Here is a 21,190-nt window from a genome sequence, read left to right as displayed (position 1 = left end):
TGGATGGGCGTTGTTAAGGAGGAGGACAGTTTTTTGATCATGTAAACTTCATTTTAGTTTTAAATAAGGGAAGGTGTAGTGATGCTAACACACCATATAGTTGTGTGTTTGAACATTTAATAGGCACATAAAAAAGATGAAAAACATTGCTAATCTTGTGGATGTGCTGTATTGTGCTCTGTTGTAGGGTACACTTAGCAACAAGTTTTACTAAGCCTCAGTATACTACAGCAATTAACACCATAAAAGTGAAAGTGATCAATTATGTACAATACTTTACTCTTATTTGGAAGAGATCCAACCTCAGGTACAATATTTGACAAGTATCACTCTTAACGGAAGTCCTGATCTGGCCTGTAGACACGTCCAAGAAATTCTTCAAAGACCGGTCACAAGATGATGAACTGGTCAACCGGTGGCAGCTGTCAAAGATCGGTTGGAGGCTGTTGTCCATTGGTGCTCGTTGTAACTAGTAGGCTGGGTGTTGGCTCCAGAAGTGGATCACCCAATTGATCCTCCAGTCAACTCTCCTTTTTGGGCCTTGGAGCCCACACAAATACCAAGTGGGTGTAGTGATAACAAGCAATGCTCTATTTGCACCCATGTGACAGGAGATGCGAAGTGAAGTGGCAAAGGGGTCGCCTTCTGTAGACCAGACGAGAACTAAAGCTTTAGCCATATATCATCTAGCCACTTACACTTAATGAACTACTGTACTGGTGCTCCATGGAATCATTCTTCCATCCATAGAGGATAGTTGGGAAAGCTATTGTGATGTCATGATCACCATCTGAAGGTGCACTGATCGGATGATCTGTCTCTGGATTGATGAGATTGACCTCCACTGGAACAATGTCAAAATCCACTTCCATGTCCTCATCATTGGACATGTGGTGTGGAGGTGTAGTGGACTACTGGTGCAGATTCTGTGGCTGTCCAATAGGTATTCTCAAACTTAAGTATCTTGAAACAGAAAACAATGTGGTATACCTGTTGCTTGAGACATTTATATGCTGTGAAACATAACTAGTTGAAGTGTTTCCTGGCACAGGCCTAATCTGCAATTTTTATTTCAAATGTAGCATTTCCCAAAAGCTTGGTGATGCATGCTGGCAGCCACATTTGCTTTCCCTTTTTAAATATTGAGGCAAGTACACTGTCATTCAGTTTAAATTTTTCTTATGCTCTGTTTGTGGTGGTTCGCTATGTTTCTCAGATATATGGATGAATCCTTTGGGGTCAACCATGTAATTTCTCAGCTGGACATTTACCTTTCTGAGGTATGTTTCGATATGTGGATAAGAACATAGTTAAGACATCTTTATTGTAATTTTGAATGAATGTGGTCATACACACCCTGAATGTTTGTTCAAGTCTTTCAGCCAGGCTATTTGATTTGAGGTAAAATGGTGCTGATATAACATGTTTGATGATGTTTTCATTACAATATTTCTCAGATTCATAGGAGGTAACTTGTGTGCCATTATCTGCACCCAACGTTGGAGCTAACCCTTTCTTTGATTACAAAAATTCTTGATTGTCCTTGAATTGTTTTTGAGGAAATTGTTGACTGCAAGCTTGTGATGTAAGGGAACTTACTATATGCATCCACAACAGTGAGCCACTGAGCACCTAAAAATGATCCTGCAAGACTGAGTGGGTTGTGGCCACAGAAAATATGTACAATTTGCTAGGGTTTGCTCAATATCTTTGTCTACCCCCGTCCACAAATCATGTTCATGTGCGATCCTTTAGTTTAGAATGATGCCCCAATGACCTTTGTGGGGTAAACTAAGTACTTTGCATGGTAAGGTCTTATAAATTATGACTCTCTAGCTTTTTCATTCTCAGTATATAATTGGAGAATTCCCTTAAATATAGTTTTTTTCATATCTTGTGTTCCATTATGTATCTATATCTGAGTTGCAGAACAGTTTTTTATCTACAAGCCATTGTGTTTCAGCACATGTTTTTACATCCTATAGAATAAGGGCCATGGTTATGAGTTTGGCTACACTAGTAGCACTAAGAGGAAGTCGTTCCACTGCTTCTTCCATGTCAATGTCCATATGTAAGCAGATATTGGGTGCACCATCAAATAGTGTGCCCTGCCTTCATAGTAGGTGGGAAACATTTTGTCATTAGAATGCTATGTGAGTGCTATGTGCAGTACCTTATTTCACAGTTATGCTTTGATAGGAGTGAGAAACATCATTGCAGTGGCTGTGTAGTTCTTTGTGGAATGCTACTGCAAGTATTGAGTTTTGATAGTAAAGCTTCATGGTCTGATAACAGAATAAATCTTTGCCCATAGGCATACTCGTGAAACATCTTGAGAGTGAAAGTAATAGCCAAAGCCTCTTTTTCTGTTTGGCTATAATTCTACTGTGCAGCACTGAGTGTTTTAGAAGCAAATGCTATCAGTCATTCTAATCTATTTGGGTGTGTGAAATAATAGCTCTGAACCCATAGTCCAAAGTGTCAGTGGCCGTTGTAATTAACTTCTTCAAACTGAAGTTATTTAACCAACTGGATTTAATTATTGTTTGTTTTAGTTTGCTAAATTAGTTTTCTTAACAATCTGTTTAAAAGTTATGAAAAGTCAACTGATTTCTGAATAAATTTCCTGTAATAGGTTATCTGAACCAGAATGAACTTGAGGTGCTTTACATTAGTGGTGTGCATGTTACACTGTTAACACTGAATATGTGCCTCCAGGTGCTCTATTTGCTTTATAAAGAAACACACTTTTGTCTATTGCACCTTAAAAGTAGCTGGTTCTAGGATTAGAAATAATGGTTATAAATTTCTCAAAAGATCATCAGAATCTTTTCCGCCAATATGATATTGTCAATACTATTGGCAGTCCCTGGAACTCTGATAGTTAACTGCTTGAGATGCATTTGGAAAATAGCTGGTGCACTAGAGACACCAAATGAGAATCTTCTGTACCTAAATAAGTCAATGGGGTATTAATCACTGTAACTTTTTGTGATTGTCAATCCAAAGGCAACTGAACGCAAGCTTCTGTCAGATCTGTTTTGGCAAAAATTGTACCTACAGTCAATTTAGTCATAATATCCTCCTCTTTGGAGACTGCTTGTGTGTTGATTGTGGCTTTAAATTCACTGCAGATTCACAGGGAGCCATTGGATTTTTCTATGAGCATTTGCATAGGCCATTGGCTGTTAGCTGTAATTTGTATTACACCCTCTTTTTGTAATCTTTACAACTCTAATTTATCTTTCCAGTCAAAAGGCAACTTTTGTGCTTTGTGAGACTGGGGTATTGCTGTAGGCTTCAAAGTTACATGTGCTTTGTAATCTTTTCTACATGTTCTTTGTCATCAGAAATCTTCATGTACTGGTGTAATAATTCCATAAGATGTGTTTGAACACTTGAATGTGGACTTGATTGGTGGAGCTATGCAGCACAATATCTAACTTAGAGAAAAAATTTGACCCAATATATTATTAGCTGCCTGTGACTTGACCACAGTGAATCTTGATTTTAAAAAAAATGTAAAACACCAAAAACACCACTCAGGAATTATGCCTTCAGCCTGTTCTGACTGGCTAACTGCTGCCTACAAGGCAGCATGAGGAGTGATCTATGATTGTGGGACACAAGATCAGCATATCAGAAATCTCTCAAGCTGTTATGCCAGTAGATTAATCTGAATGATGTCACTGCTGAATCTCAGATTTACAGTTTTATCTTTATACATTACACTAGCAAAGAGCTGACCACATACAGTGATGTTGAATGGCTGTAACTTTGGTGAGCCTAACTGCTTACATGTTTGAAAATTTAAAAGTGTGGAAGATGAGCTCATATCAGTTTGAAATGTAATGGGATTTCTGGTAATCCCCACATGTAAATTTAAAATTTGTTGCCACGTGGTAGTATTGCATTTACTTGAGAATTTTTGTTAGATAAATTAGATGATTGCTCCATGTCTTGCATAGTCTTGACTTGCTTCTAAAATTCATGTGCCATTTAGACCTACTTTAAATTTATGTGTGGTATTACAAACTTCAGCCTTTTGACCTTTTTATGATAAGCAGTACATTTTGCCGTACAAAAATAGCAGTTATCGTGCTTGTAAGTAATGGAAAACCTGACACATGAGCATAAATTTTTGAATTGTTTTTGTGGTGTGTGCTGCAGATATTTGGCTGAGTCCAGACAGCTTTGTTTATTGGTGGCGTGTGAGTGCACTTGGCTCAGCTGTTGTTAACCAGGGTGATAGACTACTAAAGGATATTGTAATGCTGTTGATGAGATTATCATTTGCTCAATTGCACATATGACTGAAAAACAGATTTCTAATGAGGGGCGTTTTCGCTTTTAGGAAATAATTTTTCAAACTGTTATCAGGAGAACGTGCTAAAATCATCTCCCCCAGTAGTTGAATCAGCATAGGACTGTTTGCACTTATCATTAAGGCACTGAAATTTCCTATCATGTGTTAATGCTTGCAGCTGAGAAGTCCATTCTCTGTAACTTTGCATGCTTTTCTTAACACTACTCTTAACCCTACTGAAAAATTTATGCCTTGCAACAGCTACAGGAATTTGTGGCTCACAGTATTCTGCTAACGTCTTTTTCAGTTGCATATATGTTAATGTATTAGGGTCTACTTCCGAATTAAGTTTCTATATAAGCCTATAAATGTTTGTGACAGTACGTGCTAGTTTTCTGCTCTGTGTCATCTGTTATTCCGTGGGCCACAAAGTGCTGTTCTAACCTGGAGCACAGTTCAGCCATGACTACACTTTCTTATCGAAACTTGGGAATGAAGGTGGTGGAAATTCCATCTCCTTTGCTGGTTCTTTTTCTGGTTAGCACTTGCATTGAGATACCCACTTATGGAGTTTCCATTTTGAAATGGAAAGTTTTCATTGTTATAACACTTCCATGGATATGACTAACACAACTACTGAGTGATTGTTGAGAGTCAAAGCTCATACTATTTACTATGGTATCAATTATATACAAAACATTACTCTCATTTGGAGTAGATCTGACATAAAGCACAATATCTGACAAGTATCACTCTGAATCAAAGTCCTAATCTGGATAGTATACACTTACAAGGACACCTTCTAAGTCCAATCACAAATTAATGAATTGCTGAATAAGTGGTGGCCTTCAAAGGTGGTTGAAGGTTTTTGTCTACTGGCACTCACCATAATTAGAAGGCTGGGCCTTGGGTCCTGAATAGTCCCACTGATTGACCCTCTAGTCAACTCTCCTTATTTGGCCGTGAGTCCCACATACATACCCAGCTGGCAGAATGATTCCAGACCCTGTAATCGACTCTGTTTGTTGAGCCATGCATCATGCATAAGTACCCAGCAGGCAGATTGATGCCAAACAATGCTTTATTTGTGCCTTTGTAGGCTAGACTGAAACTACAACTGTAGGCATATGTTATCTTGCTGCTTATCACATGTTGAGCAGGCAACCTAAATGACACATTCTCCATGCCCATGGGACATGGTTAACTAGTTAAAATACACATTTTTTATTCTGCAGGTTCAGACTTCTGTATTTTATTTTTTAATGATTATGTTTATCAACTTTTTTGTCTTGTTTACGTGCCTATTGACCACTCAACACCTCAACTGTATAGTGGGTTGTTACCTTTAGTGCTTTCTGTTATCACGTTTAATTTTGTTTTATGTAGCAACCCTCAATCAATATATATAAGTAATTTCTAGGTCATTTTCTAAATCCATTCTATATGTATGCTGACACAAGTCACAAGTTATCTCTGCTGTTCTGAAAGTGGGTTGTTGTTCGCCAAATCCATCCATGTTGGTCCTATTGTTTACAGTTACGGTCAGTGCATCTGTTGTCATTGTTTCTAATTTATTATAGCACCTATCTTCAGGTTATTATTTTGTCACACTATTTATCAAATCTGTTTGTATATGTGTAATGCTTCTCATAAGTCAAAGATGAATAGCAGATTATAGAGGATAATAAAACTAACCAAATTCTGTTGCACATAGGTGATGAGTATTTTGTTCATAAAAATGTTGTCATGTAACACTATTGCCACTCAGCTGGAATCAGTATCTACATTCAGAGGCAGCAATATTTTACATATCTGTTGTCTATTCAGATTTATACAAATTAGTGCAAATTGGTTGGACTGAAACCCTAATAAAAAATGTGAACACCTCAGATAGACATTCATTGCCAACACATTGCTTTTCCAAGGAGTGTACTTTACAGCCGTTGTAAGGTTATGAGAAAATGAGGGTTAAATGAGTCACTCATTGGCCAAAAACACTGCACCAGTTCTCAGCAAGGGTAAGAATTAAGTTTCTAACTGGATATTGGATGCTTTGGCTTTTGTGTTCCTCCAACCATTGGCCAATCGTTGAACTCTGTGTGGACTGTTGTAGTCTGTGAGAATGATGTAAACTTTCTTATTTCTGAATTATTCAACATTATGATCCAAATATCATTATGCATCAGTGAACAGTGTTCTATGTGAGAACAATTGTAATTCCGTATTTCTGTCCATCCTCAAAGCAGCTTCTCTATATATATCTTTCTGAGATACTGAATGAATCTTTTTTCTACAGCTCAGTGCATATAGTTGGAGACAAAAGAAAAACACGTTAGGCACATAAGGAGGACTGGTTACCACTACTCACAGATCCAGTTTACATATTCTGCATCTCACTGCAGACAGTGGATTTCATTTAATGTCATGCATGTGTTTCTTTGAGCACTTACACAAGTCTGTCTGTCATTACTGAGAAATTTTGCCGGCCGCGGTGGTCTCGCGGTTCTAGGCGCGCAGTCCGGAACCGTGCGACTGCTACGGTCGCAGGTTCGAATCCTGCCTCGGGCATGGATGTTTGTGATGTCCTTAGGTTAGTTAGGTTTAAGTAGTTCTAAGTTCTAGGGGACTAATGACCACAGCAGTTGAGTCCCATAGTGCTCAGAGCCATTTGAACCATTTGAGAAAGTTTATTTGTGATCAGTCTTCACTGAAATGTAATAACATATCTTTTAAAGCCTGCAGGCTCTCAGTGCATGAATCTTGCAACATTGACTTGCAATTGCTAATCTTGCACATGTTGTGTCATGTGCCACCACAGTTCCTCAGCCAGAAGTTGCCTCAAATTATTTCTACTATTTTCATATAATTTCTACTATTTTCATATAACATTGCAGCATGCAAACAGTTCAATATCTCTGTGTGCTAATGTGCTAACTAGTACATTGAACAATGTGATGCAATTTCTTTAACACAGACAACAGAATATTTCTTTCCTGAACATTTTTGGCTCTGTACAAGCTTTGCCTCTTGTTTCTTTACAGTATATAATGTGTACTTTATAATGACAATTACTGTGACATATATTCCTGAAACAGCTTCAGCTTTTGTAAACACATAGTTTGGTATATACATAATTTCATCACCAGAAAGTACAGAGGGGAAAAAGGATTTCTTTATGCTACTACTCATGCTGTAATTGCCTTGCTTTATCTTTATGGCCCCTGTTAAATATTTTTCTATCAAAATCTGTCATACAACCTTTTGTGAGATGACTGACAGCTGTTCCCACTTCTTACAAAGTCAGATTATTTGTTACTTATGCAATATCTGAAATGATTTAAGTAGTTCAGTTACTCTGTATTGTTTTGTTTTGTGTATCATTCGGGCAATTATAAACTGTTACATCCAGTAAGACTTCCACACTCCTAGAAATAATAGTGTTTTCTGTAGTGTCTTCTTTGTAGATAACCAGATCTGATCTGTATTCACAGTATGAATTAAAACTTTAACTTTTTAAAACACTGTTGCTTCATTTTACAGCATTTCAAATTGTATTATTACAGAAAGGAATTTGACTATTGTTACTGATTCAAATCATGGTGCATTACATGTGTTTCAGCACCAATAAATCTTCAAACACAAAAAAATAGCACATTACTAGTCACTAGTGTGTAATGGTCAAGTGATTTAGAAACATTTTACAAGAGGAAGCAGAATCACTATTTTGTGTTTGGTTGTCAATGTACACACTGCTGATATCAAAGGAGTCCAAATGTTGAAACAGTTCATCATTAAATACCTATGATTTACCACTAAATAGTTCCTCATTAGCTTGAAGCTTGTAGTAGCTTTCCTTTCCATTGTGTTGTGCCATCTTTCATCATTTTTTTTTTCTGTAGGCTGTATCACCAAACGGGGGGTGGGGGTGGGGTGGGGGGGGGGGGTGGGGGGGGGGGATGGGAGGTTGGTAAGAGTCTTCTCGCGATAATGTGACAATGTCATTTAAAAATGCAGAAGCAGTGCATATGTGAGGTGAGGACATGCCCTTATGCTCTCCTTTTGAAGGCACAATGCGTTGCAATTCCAAGCTTTAAAGTACTCTGGGGTTATTAGAAGCCATAACTAATACTTGGCTTTCTTAGTTCTTGCATCTCAAAGGAGTAAAGACAAAAATGTTTACAAAATGCCATTAATGTAGTTGCTGAGTGCTCAGTGCTTCCTAAGTGATAAAAAGTTTTCATCTTTGGAAATTAGTGTACTAAGCATTGTGCTGTCTGAATTTTCTTAATGATTGTAGCAAAATTGAGAGCATTTTTAATGGTTAGTAAGTTCCTCCTTTGAGATAGTAATTTTTCAGTAGTTTGCAAGTAATATATAAGGTAATCTTATTAATTACTTGATTGTTGGTTGTAGACTAAATATTTAGGTTCATTTATTAGAAGTTAACATCACTGCAGTTAATCATTATTATTAAAATGCTGCCAATATTCCTGACATTATAATCATTGTAGTGATTTGTGTAAGAGTGTATTTGCTTGCAGTAAATTGGATGAGACAACATACATTAGCTATCAGCATTGTATTAAGATGTTGAATGATACTTATGGCCTGGTGTTATTTGTAATCACTCCCTAGCCTGAAGGAGTAATTACATTTATTTTCCTCATAACTTGTATAGATATGCTGTAGAAAGTACAAGGTTATTTAACAAATATGAAAAAATCTATTATTGTTTATATTAGCCATTGATGTGTTTCTTGCACAATAAAAAAGCAAAATGAAACTTGTTGTTGCCTTCAACATCATTGGTGTAAGAATGATTCTTTAATTGGATCAGTAATTACCAAACTTTGGCATGCTTTAAATTCAGTACTTTCTGCAATAAAATTGTTTATTGGTGAGTCACACATTTGGCTCATTTCTTACAAACAAGACTAATTATAAATGACATGCATAAGACAACAGTTGTACCATGCAGAGTTTCAATGTACATTACCCTCTGTGACCCTTGTGACTGACAATTAAATGTTGGGTACTTTCAAACAACTGTAAGCACTAAGAGCAAATAAACAAGTAAATTGTGTACTGCTATGTCTGATGGGTCTCATACATGAATCAGTGTCATAAAATAATAATTGGTAGTATAAATACACACATCAAAAAAAGTTTTGCATCACCCTGGTTCCAAGAACTCCTGGAGATTGATGCTGACTGTGGATATTGTATCACAGACACAGTCCCTCTGACTGTTCAGCGATGTCACTAAACCTGCCCAGAGATGTAAACAAACAGCGCTTATTAGAGGGAGGGCATCCGACAGCCAGTCAGTTCCAGTCATTCCACCAGGAAGGAGGTACACGGCTTGTGTTGTCTGTAGTTCAACCATGCCTAGACGTACAATACCATGGTTCAATTATGTCTGCATTGTTACTTTGTGCCAGGAAGATCTGTCAACAGGGAAGTGTCCAGGCGTCTCAGAGTGAACCAAAGCTATGTCATTCGGACATGGAGGAGATATAGAGAGACAGGAACTGTCAATGGCATGCCTTGCTCAGGCCACCCAAGGGCTACTGCTGCAGTGGATGACTGCTACCTACGGATTATGGATCGGAGGAACCCTGACAGCAATGCCACCACATTGAATAATGCTTTTTCTGTAGCCATAGGATGTCCTGTTATGACTCAAACTGTCCGCAATAGGCTGCATCATGCCCAATTTCACTCCCGATGTCCATGACGAGGTCCATCTTTGCAACCATGATGCCATGCAGCACAGTACAGATGGGCCCAACAACATGCTGAATGGACTGCTTAGGATTGGCATCACGTTCTCTTCACCGATGAGAATCACATATGCCTTCAACCAGACAATCTCCAGAGACATGTTTGGAGGCAACCCGGTCAGGCTGAACACCTGAGACACACTGTCCAGCAAGTACAGCAAAGTGGAGGTTCCCTGCTGTTGTGGGGTGGCATTATGTGGGGCCGAAGTACACCACTGGTGGTCATGGAAGGCACCGTAATGGCTGTATGATATGTGAATGCCATCCTCCGACCAATAGTGCAACCATAGCGGCAGCATATTGGTGAGGCATTCGTCTTCGTGGATGACAATTCACGCACACATCGTGTACGTCTTGTGAATGACTTCCTTCTGGATAATGACATCATTCAACTAGAGTGGCCAGCATGTACTCCAGACATGAACCCTATTGAACATGCCTGGGATGGATTGAAAAAGGGCTGTTTATGGACGATATGACCCACAAAGCACTCTGAGGGATCTACGCCGAATTGCTGTTGAGGAGTGGGGCAATCTGGACCGACAGTGCCTTGATGAACTTGTGGATAGTATGTCACGATGAATACAGGCATGCATCAATGAAAGAGGACGTGCTACTGGGTATTAGAGGTACTGGTGTGTACAGCAATCTGGATCACCACCTCTAAAGGTCTCACTGTCTGGTGGTACAACATCCAATGTGTGGTTTTCATGAGCAATAAAAAAAGGTGGAAATGATGTTCATGTTGATCTCTGTTCCAGTTTTCTGTACAGGTTCCAGAAGTGTCGGAACCGAGGTGATGCAAAACGTTTTTAGATGTGTGTAGATGATAAAAACAAAAACTTTGTTTCTTAATTTTTCTGTAACTTGTTGTGAACAACAGTTCTGTTATTCAGACACAGAAGAAAGAGAATTGTCTGACCTCCTTTATCGATTTTCAGAGAAGGTTATTTTGTAATTAATAAAATGTACTGTGTGTCACTAATGGATAATTACAATTTATTTTTTCCATTAATTGCTTAGGACATTTTACACTCTGTTCTTGTAATTGTCATTCCGCCTTGTGCCATTTGCAGCACATATACATAAAGTAAATGTTAGAGTACATAAAATTCCACCAAAAACTCATTTCTGTAACAAAAAATAAAACAGCTCCCCGGGCCTATTTGGGGTTATCTAGGAGCTTGGTGGACAGGAATTGCACCAGGATTTCTCTTTGCATTGCACAATCCCTTTTTTCTTTCTTTACTCAGGTGAAGCAGAAATTACATTTTTTGCTCTATTATTGTAGAGTACTATACCTGAAAATTCTGGAAACAAAAAAAATTGTGTATGTCTTGAAGATTTGACTCGGGTATTGGATAAACAGTTTTGTTAAATAACCTTCATTAATAGACTGGAGTATCTATATTTATTTTCTGTTAAGAAGTAAAGTATTATTCATACTGTTTAGTGTTGTGTTGTTGAAAATGGTTCAGAGAACTTACATATGATTTTTGTTTAGCCATAGTATGTCAGTTTGATTTTCTGTTTATATAATTAGAATCACTTCCTTCTTAAGTAAAGTATTTTTCTTTATGTATCTTTTGTGTAGCTAATTACAGTTACTTCTTTGCACTTAAGCTATGCAGATATGTTGAAGTTTGATGATCGGTTAAAGTGTGGCAGTGTGTTAGATTAGAGTTTATTTTCTGTAATTAGTACTTTGTCAGATGGAATATGACTTTTCAATCAAAGTTTATAATTTTTGTTAACATAAGTAAATAAACACCTACTGCTGTTTTCGTATGACTTGTAGGTCGCTGCAAAAGTACTATTACTCACATTCTTTAGCACATCTCAGTACAACGCAGATGACAAATGTAGCATTAGTTCTGCAACTGCATTTTATTAAAAATAATAACACAAATGTTTTGTCTTCAGGTTTCTCTCGAGCTTCCTATTTGAAATCAAAAGTAAAAAATAAAGGGGCATGTGTACAGTTTTGGAGAGCAGAGAAAAGATTCAGGTACTGTAAATTTCCTCTGTATAATTTACGTCAGAAATCTTGGATTTGTTTGGCTCTTTAAGGATTTCAGTACTATCCAAATAAAGTTCATGTACTCTAGCTTTTGATTTAATTAGCTCACCATCAGTGAATCCTAGGTCTGCCATAATTTATGTGGCTACTTGTACTAAGTAATAGTTTTGTATCTGTTTGTAATATAATGTTGTTTTGAAAATGTTTGAAAAGTAGATTTTTTTGTTGAAAGATGTGCAGTGTTAAAATGAACTTTGTGAAATTTGAGAAGAAGCCAGCAATTATAACAGTTTAGAAGACGAGTAAATACAATATATTGATGTGAAATTTGAGAAGAAGCCTGCAATTATAACAGTTTAGAAGATGAGTAAATACAATATATTGAAATTTTTTGGTGGTTAGAAGCTTCTGAATACATATGCAAATAGATACTCTATTTTTGTGTATTGGGTATAAATGGGAAAAAGAGGGGAAGATGTGTCGTCGTCCAGGTTTCAATTTCTGTCTGCTCTGCATTTATAATCAATGTAGTAGTCTGAGCCATTGACATTCTGGTGGCAATTTAGCATGTGATTACCACTGAATGGAGTTAGAAGAATGAATAATCAATGTGGCAGGCCTTCCTCCAGTTTCCTGATTTCTTGGTTGTATGTTCTTTGCACCAGGCAGGTTGTTTTCCTTGATGATCCAAAGTTGATAGTCTTTTCATAGTGGTTATTGTCTGTTACACACCACATGAGCAACTTATCTATAACATCAACACTCAGCTAGTTTTACTGAGTTTTTCCATTTTCTCTTTGGGTAAAGTGTGGTAACTGTTGAGTGCTACTGCCCCAACCCTTCCCTCTCCCCTATTCCTATCCCTATCCAAATCTCCATTCCCAACCCTCCCCCTCCCCCTCTCCCTCCCCCTCCCCCTCCCCCTCTCCCTCTCCCTCTCCCTCTCCCTCTCCCTCTCCCTCTCCCTCTCCCTCTCCCTCTCCCTCTCCCTCTCCCTCTCCCTCTCCCTCTCCCTCTCCCTCTCCCTCTCCCTCTCCCTCCTCCCTACGCCCTACTCCCTAATCCCTAATCCCTACTCCTTCCTCCCTCTGTTCACCCCTGCCATTCTCAGAGCTACTACAACCTCATGTGAGTGTAAGACATCATGTCCTATCAGACTTATTGTTTTGCTGAAAGCTGATAATTTCATATGTCCTTATAACTGTTAGATGTCAACTGTCTATGTCATTCTACATTATCCTGGATAATGTCATACAATGTGTTCTTGCTATCTTCTCTTTATTATTTGCATTGTAGACAAACAGTACATGGCATTCTGTCTGCATCAGAGATGCCCCAGTTTTCCTAAAGCAAGTTGTTTTAATGATACATATATTTACCATTTGGCTTTGTTACAAAATCTGTCCAGAAAGTAAGTTTTGTTCATACTTCTTTCAACTACAGAGCTATAATTACAATTCAGCACTTGTGTGGTAGTTGCTTGAAATCAAGGAGAAGGAGATGATGCCATTTTTTTCTCTGTGTGTTGTTTACAATGTACAATGCTTGTTTGGAATGGCAAAGTTCACTGAAAATTTTACCGATCACATGATTAAATCTGTAATTCGTTTGCTGAATGTGAAGAATGCTAAACCAATTGACATTCATTGACAGGTTTGTGAGGTTTATTGTGCAAATATGATGAATGATTCAGTGGTAAGGAGAATGGTTGGACGGCATGATGAATGACATCGTCCAGTGCACAGTGCCGAATAAAGTAGGCATCCACATAAGGTTAATGAAGGATTTGTTTGTGCAGTTGAAAACCATAAGTTTACAATAGCCAGTTTTTCAAAAAGATTTTCCATAAATTTAAAGATCAATTCAGCATGAAATCATTTCTGAAAAACTGAAATTTTGAAAACTGTGCACGTTGCTTGCCAAAATCTACTATAAAGCAACACAAAAAATACTATCTTGGCAGTGCACTTGAATTTTTGACACATTACAATGAAGCTGGTGATGATTGTCAGAGTAAGATAGTGAGCAGGGCTGAAACTTGTGTTGCTTATGAAATGCATCAATCAAAATGACAACCAGTGGTAAGGATGTACACTGCAACACCAGTAAAGACTGAAACCAAGCCAATCTTGAAAACCTTAAAGATCATTTGTACAGTATTTTAATAAAGATTTAGCATTCATCAGGTGATCTTTTTAGTGCAAGTTGAAACAATTAGTGCAAATATTTATTGTGAGACTTCTATGAAACTGCATCCCACAATACAAGTGCCATGGAAAGTTCACAAATGGTATTGTTTTGTTTCATGACAGTACCCAACATCACACTGTTAGCAAGACACAACAGTTCTTTTACAGGCCTTCAGCTGGAGCCAGTTTGGTCACCCTCTGTACAGTCCTGAACTTGTTGACTTCCATCTCATTTTGTACCTGAAAATGTTCCTTGGTGTTCAAAAATTCAGCAATGATGACAGACTCAAATAATATTGGTATTAGCAGATGACTGACAACACAGGCATATAAAAATTGTGCCACACTATGACAAGTGCCTACAAAATGGTAGGAACTATGTAAAAAGATTGTTTAAATTTGGCAGTTTTTTCCAACAAATAGTTTTTCTGTACCTGTATTTGTTTTGTTTTTGTTATTAGATGGAATTTACTTTCTGGATACATCACATATTATTTGTGTTTATCCCCAAATTAATTTTTACAGGCCAGTGGAGAGTCTTTTTATTAAGAGGAATATGACAAACAGCATGGTTTAGTTGTATATAGAGACAAAGACATATAGTTTAAATATCAATAAACATCCTAATCACATAAAATATCCAAATTTTCTTATGTATGTTTACGTTTTGCTTTCTGGGTTGATGTGTTAATGAAGGAATACTGAATTCTGATGTGTTAATGAAGGAATACTGAAGCAAGTGAATAAGTTCATTCCATGGACATCTCTCTCATTATTAAAGAGAAGAAAACATGCATTTAGAAATTGCTTGGCCTTGTGAACTATATTCCCGCTCCATGGAAGAAGTTGAGGAGGAAGTTAATGGGGACAGGGATTTTGATGTTGAATGTTATAAGTACATGAGCATTTAACCAATAACAGATAAAGTATGATGAAGGAGGAGTCACAGAGGAGATGAAGGGTGAATCCGTCTTGAAAATATGTTGAATGAAAAGGGGGGGGGGGGCAAAAGAATAATTAGGAGAAGCTGAAATAGTAGAGGAGGTAAACATGGAATGATGCAGAATATTGTCAGCTAGGGCAGCAAAAACAAATGTAAAAAGTGAAAAATTTAAGCTCAGCATGTTAAAGGAAGTCTTCGGTCATCCTTTAACCTGTTTATGAGGACTTTGAACCCAAACATGAAGAAAACTGTGGAAGCTTGGCAGAAGAAAGAAAAGAGAAAGGGAGAAGTTAGCAGACATACAAAATGGAAGGAAGTAGAGGGATTGGAAGGTTGGAGGGAGGACTTGGTCCAGGATGCTGGCAGGATGAAAAGATGTATTATAGTACTAGTTGTCATCTCAACAGTTAAGGGAAACTGGTGTTAGACAAGATGATTCAAATGACTCATGTAGCGTGCAAGCTATAAAATGTCTTTCATGTTTCGTGTGTATTGCCTCGATACAGGATATATCTGTTCCAGATAGTGCATCTGCACCTCATTGTATGTTCCGTCTGATATATGGTTTGAGTAATCTCACATGTTGTTCTGCCTTTAATATTAGTGGATTTGAAAATGTTGGGGCTGGAGTAAATAGTTGTACGTGGGTTCCAAATGCATGGGATAGGTTATGTAACAAGATTACTCCAAAAAATAGAAAAAGTTTGGTAAGAATCATGGTCTAGAGATTTCATAGAGTTTGATTACATTGATGTGAAAGGTTGGTTGGTGATGGAAGTTAACTAGAGGTGCTGTGGGTGGAATATCAAGTAAGGACAATTTCAGGGCTGGATAATCTGGCTGGAGATTGTCATGGTCCTCAGAGCATTCAAGCCCAGGATGGTACTAAGTTATGAAGGTGATGCTTTTGGTTTGTTTAGAAGTAACATATTGGCTTTAAGGAAAAAAAAGGGGGGAAGGAAATTTGTTTCTGAATGAGGCTAGTGGTATAGTTGTGAGAGAGGAATCATGGGAGAATTTGTTATTATAGCTGCTAAGGCATTTGGTATTGGAGCAGTTATGTTTGCTCTGGATACAGAAGCTATAGGGAAGGAAATGTGTAACATACTTTCATAGTGAAGATATTTTTTGTTGAGGTTTGTGTGCACAGATGTGTGAGTGATGTCTTAGTGAGGTGGAGATCAACATGTATGATAGTGGTATGGGACTGGAGAGGGATCAGCTGAAGGACGTGGAGATGTTTTACTTCACCACAAGTCCAGACTGCAAATCAATGAAACTGTACAAAGCCAGCATACAGCTTCTGAGTGTTAAGAAAATCAGTACTAGATGTAGTGCACAAATTGGGTCCTTTAGAGATGTGTTTATTTTTTTAATTTTTTTCACTGGTAAATCAGTGGACTTTTGGATATTTTATTTTTATTTGTTTCAGATTCTGGATCCGTCATACTGTTAAGACCCAGTGGTTCTACTGGTTTGTTATTGTGTTGGTTTTTCTCAACACTCTTTGTACTGCTGTAGAATATTATGGTCAACCACAATGGCTTACTGATTTCTTATGTAAGTATTTTGATTAAAAAGTTAGCAGAGTCAAAATTTCAGTCTCACATAAATGAAATTCAGTCAGTAGGGTAATGCTTAGATTTTTAAAGAAAATCTGTTCCAGTACCCAATTTCATATGCAAATTTATGTAATGGGAGATCATACTTTTTATGTGGATGTCTTCGGGAATACCTGAATGTCATACACTTGCACAGTGATAACGTCATTTGTTAGGTGTACTGAAGTAAAATAGAAGCTGGAATTTCTTCTATCTAGTGAACTCATTTATGCGGTACCAGACAAGGACGCAAAACCACATCTTCGCATTGCAGGATCCATTTTGGAAAATAGGGGAAAGGTACTGGCAGATTTGAGGTTCATATTGGCCTGTAAGGACTATTTTAATGGCTCACATAGTATAGCTATGTTGTTGGGAAGGGAGCTCCATGTCCTAATCTGTCAGGCTTACAGTTATGGAGTTATTGTCTGTTAGAAAGTTTCCTATCTGAGCATGCTCTATTGCAGTCTGGGGGTTTGGGTTTGGAAAGGCTTGCTCATATTTTTCATAAAAATTATCTGTTTGAGACCATATTTACATGGTAAGTTACCAATATCAACAATTTTTTACTTCGTTCATTTGTATCTTGTACAGACAAAATTATATTCATATTGTGTTCAAAATTTGGCAATACAGTAGTGACATTCTCCCATCCGGGTTTCAAGACACAGAGTTTTAATGTTGGACATGCCATTCTAGTTTGATCTTACTGTAATTTGCTTATAAAGACAAGGTACTTGATTTGATATTAGATTATCACTTTCAGTGTCTATACCAAACCTTAATGTAACTGCTGTTAATTAAGTCTTTATCTTATTGAATCGTTTGTGTGTAGGATACAAGAACCTTGAAAATATTCTGCACCTGGAAATAAGTAATCGTGTTTTATATGTGACTAACATGAGAGAATTTTAAAGTATTTCTACTGTAATTCAAAACATACAGAATTTATTCACATGCCAGTCAGATATCAGCATCTGGTGAAATACTTTCCCAGGCCCAGTGTCATGGTAACATTACATCGCCATAAACATGATGCTTAAACACTTTATCCAGTCATCATGATGTTGTTATAGAAAACACATAAAACATAATTCATGATAAAACTACTAGCTGAAATGGATCTTTCCCCCATAAGGGCCAAGTGGGTTCTTTTTGGACTTATTTACATTTTTTTAAAGATTGAACTTACTCAGTGAAAAAAGGTTAGTGCAAGAAATGCATTTGCTTAAAATTTTTGTCAGTTTGCTGCCAGATTTGGCACACATTTTAAATACAGGCAGATAATCATCTGATATACAGTGTGTCATGTGAAACTGAACTCTCATTTCCAGAAGGTCTGAACATGTAATCACCATTGCTGATAAGGAGGCATTCAGTGGTGACTAGTGTGAATGTCATTATGTTTCCAACTGTGACAAACCTTTGAATCATCTAAAATGCACTTAAAGCTCAATCATGGAGTGATCACCTAATTATGTATGTTTGAGTAAGGGTCAATTATTCCACCACAGGAGGGTGCCTGTGGATGTCACCATATTGTGTTCCAGACCAGTCTGGAACATGGGAATGTGGGGTCTGAGATGACATGCACAGAAAATTACTGAATTCTTTTTGTCCTCACCAAACCTTATGAAATGAGGATTGTCTGATCTACAACCATTTCAACCAGTTCCACCTGCTTCAATGCCCGCAATCAAAGCAAATGTGGAAACACTCTACATGCACCAGTTCAGTCACAAACTGCACTATTGCTGCGTACTTCATAGAAGGACTTTTGAGACCCTGGTAGTGGTTGTGTCCTTTTATTGACACCAATCCTGAGTCACATCTCTTTGTATTACTGTTGTGAAAGGACAAATAAATCTCTGTTCTGTTTGAGTGTTAAATTTGGCTATGTGTGTGTTGGGGACTGGTCTTCTGGTATTGGTCATTTCTAGTATTTATATGAGGGGCACTGACACCACAAGCCATCTATGAAAATACTGTGGTACATGTAGAACATACTGTGTTGTATTTTAGTAGCAACCTAGTGTTTTACTATCTAGAAAATTTGGATATTTGCGTACAGTTTTGGTACATCAGAATTTGATAAATATACTTCTCTCATCAACTCTGTCACCTCAAATTTGCAAAGTTTTCTATCACTGGTTAATTCCTCCCTCCCTCCCTCCTACCTTCCCTCCCCCCCCCCCCCCTCTCTCTCTCTCTCTCTCTCACACACACACACACACACACACAAACAAATGTATAGGTCAGCTTTTTTCTGGCTTCAGCTATTTGTTAACAGCATTCTGTCAGTTTAATTTTCTTTATGTTCCTAGACAATGAAATCTTGTATGTTCCACTTGCTTTTTCATGTTCAAGTTTCTTCTTCCTTTTTGGGCACTGATTCTATAAAACTAAAAATTGCAAAAATAACAGTAATTCAAAATGCAATGTGTTGAATGTAATGAAACACAAGACACAGCATTAACACAACATTAAAACACTTATCTAGATAATTTTCAACCTTACATGATGTTTTTAAATGTACAAAATGAATTTGTCAGTATTGTTTGGACTTAAGTGGAACATCTAAAAAGGAAGGTCAGATGATTCAGTGTCAGTCATGATTGCAGATTTTTCAACTTCCACTGTCAGGTAAAGAACAATAGGGCCCTAACATAGGTTAGGCATGCTCTACACAAAAGGAGGAGCTACTCAGGCAGCAGAGTACTTACAATGTGCACATGGTATAAGGTGGATCAAACATGTTAAAGTGGCAGAGTGCATCAGAGAAACTTTGGAGAATATCATGAGTAAGTTTCATGATCATACTATTGCAATAGGAGGAAACTTCAACTTGTCAGCTATAGTTTGGAAGAGTCATGCAATTTGTTCCAATGGCAGAAGTCTGCTTTGAGCGGACAGTTAGAGGACTGACTCACGAGGGCAATCCCTTAGTCCTCATAGTAACCAACAAACCAAAACTCCTCAAATATGTTCATATAGAGGAGAGCATCAGCGATCATAAGGTTGCAATAACAATGATTATGGGTGTTACAAAGGATGCTAAGAAAGGAAGGAAAATATTTTGCATAAGTAAAAAGTGAGAGGGGAAACAAACTGCAAAATATCTGAGAAGTCTACATCACAGATGTAAGTGAAGCCAAAGCCTAATTGACAAACAGACATTTTAAAAAGCCAAAATGAGCATTAGAAGAGCAATGTGAGAACCATACAATGAATTCAAAAGTAAAATTTTAACAATTCATCTGATGAAAAATGTTAATAATTTTGGTTGCACATAGTAAATGGATCAAAACCATGTACTGACACTCAGTGACCATATTGGCACGAGCATGTAACATGACAGGAGAAGGCCCAAATACTGTATTCAGTCTTCTGAAAGCTGAAAAGGCAGGTATTGAGATACATAAATTGATCAGTGGTGGAAATATGTCTTGATCAGCTGAGATACCTATGAGATTCTACAGAGATTATGAGAATGAACATGCTCCCATTCTAGCAGCAGTTTACTTAGGTCACTGGACCAGTAGAGGGTATCAGGTGCTTGGAAAAAAAGCTACAGGCTGTACTCATTTTCAAGAAGGTTCCTTGGACAGATGCACATAATTATATGCTTATATTATTGACATTAATCTGTTGCACAATTATGAAATATGTTCTGTGATAGCACATTATAACTTTTTGGCTAATGAAAATCTCCTCTTTAAAAATCAGCTTATATTCTGTAAACAGAGATCTTGTGAAACTCTGCTTACTCTGTTCATCCATAAGATCCAGAGCACCATAGACAATGGTGCCCCAATTCATGCTGTATTCCTCGAATTCCAAAAGGCATTGCTACAGTTCCATCTAGTCATTAAGTGAACAGTGCCGGCCCAGATTTGTAACTAGATTCAGGGCATCCCAGCAGATAGAGCTCAATATGATGTTCTTAACAGGATGAAATCAACAGATATAAAGATAATTTCAGGAGTACTCCAAGGTGGTGTTATAGAGCCATTACTGTTTAAAATATACGGATTGTCGATGTTAAACATATAATAATATAAAATGTAATAACTTGAGACGTAATGGAGATATTTATTGGTGGTTTGCTTCTACAAGTATGGTAACAAAAATGTTTTCTGTGTTTGTTTTTGGCAGTTGATACCATGTGCGCATGTGAGTAACTGCTCTATTCACCTAAAAATGCGTCAGTAGTCATGTGTACTCTGCAGTAGAAGGTTCTGTATGCACTTTTTCTAAAGCCTGTTACACTGGTCAGGGTCATTTTTGGCATGAGTATGGAGTGCTACCATGCCATTTTCCAAACATTGCAAGGGATTTCTTGGATCAT

At 37.5% G+C, this 21,190-nt stretch overlaps 1 protein-coding gene across 1 annotated transcript in view; it reads left to right on the top strand.

Moving 5' to 3' along the window:
* LOC126249257 (voltage-dependent calcium channel type A subunit alpha-1) overlaps window positions 1–21,190 on the top strand; it is a 373,047-nt gene that overhangs the window by 180,867 nt on the left and 170,990 nt on the right. The window contains exons 11-12 of the mRNA XM_049950912.1: window positions 12,013–12,097; window positions 16,674–16,801. Coding sequence (XP_049806869.1) covers window positions 12,013–12,097; window positions 16,674–16,801 — 213 coding nt within the window. The remainder of the gene's footprint in view (window positions 1–12,012; window positions 12,098–16,673; window positions 16,802–21,190) is intronic.

Source organism: Schistocerca nitens, chromosome 3, assembly GCF_023898315.1.
Source record: "Schistocerca nitens isolate TAMUIC-IGC-003100 chromosome 3, iqSchNite1.1, whole genome shotgun sequence".
NCBI classification, from domain to species: Eukaryota; Metazoa; Arthropoda; class Insecta; order Orthoptera; family Acrididae; genus Schistocerca; species Schistocerca nitens.
The sequence above is the reverse complement of the archived record's forward strand: the minus strand, read 5'-3'. Positions and strand labels throughout refer to the sequence as shown.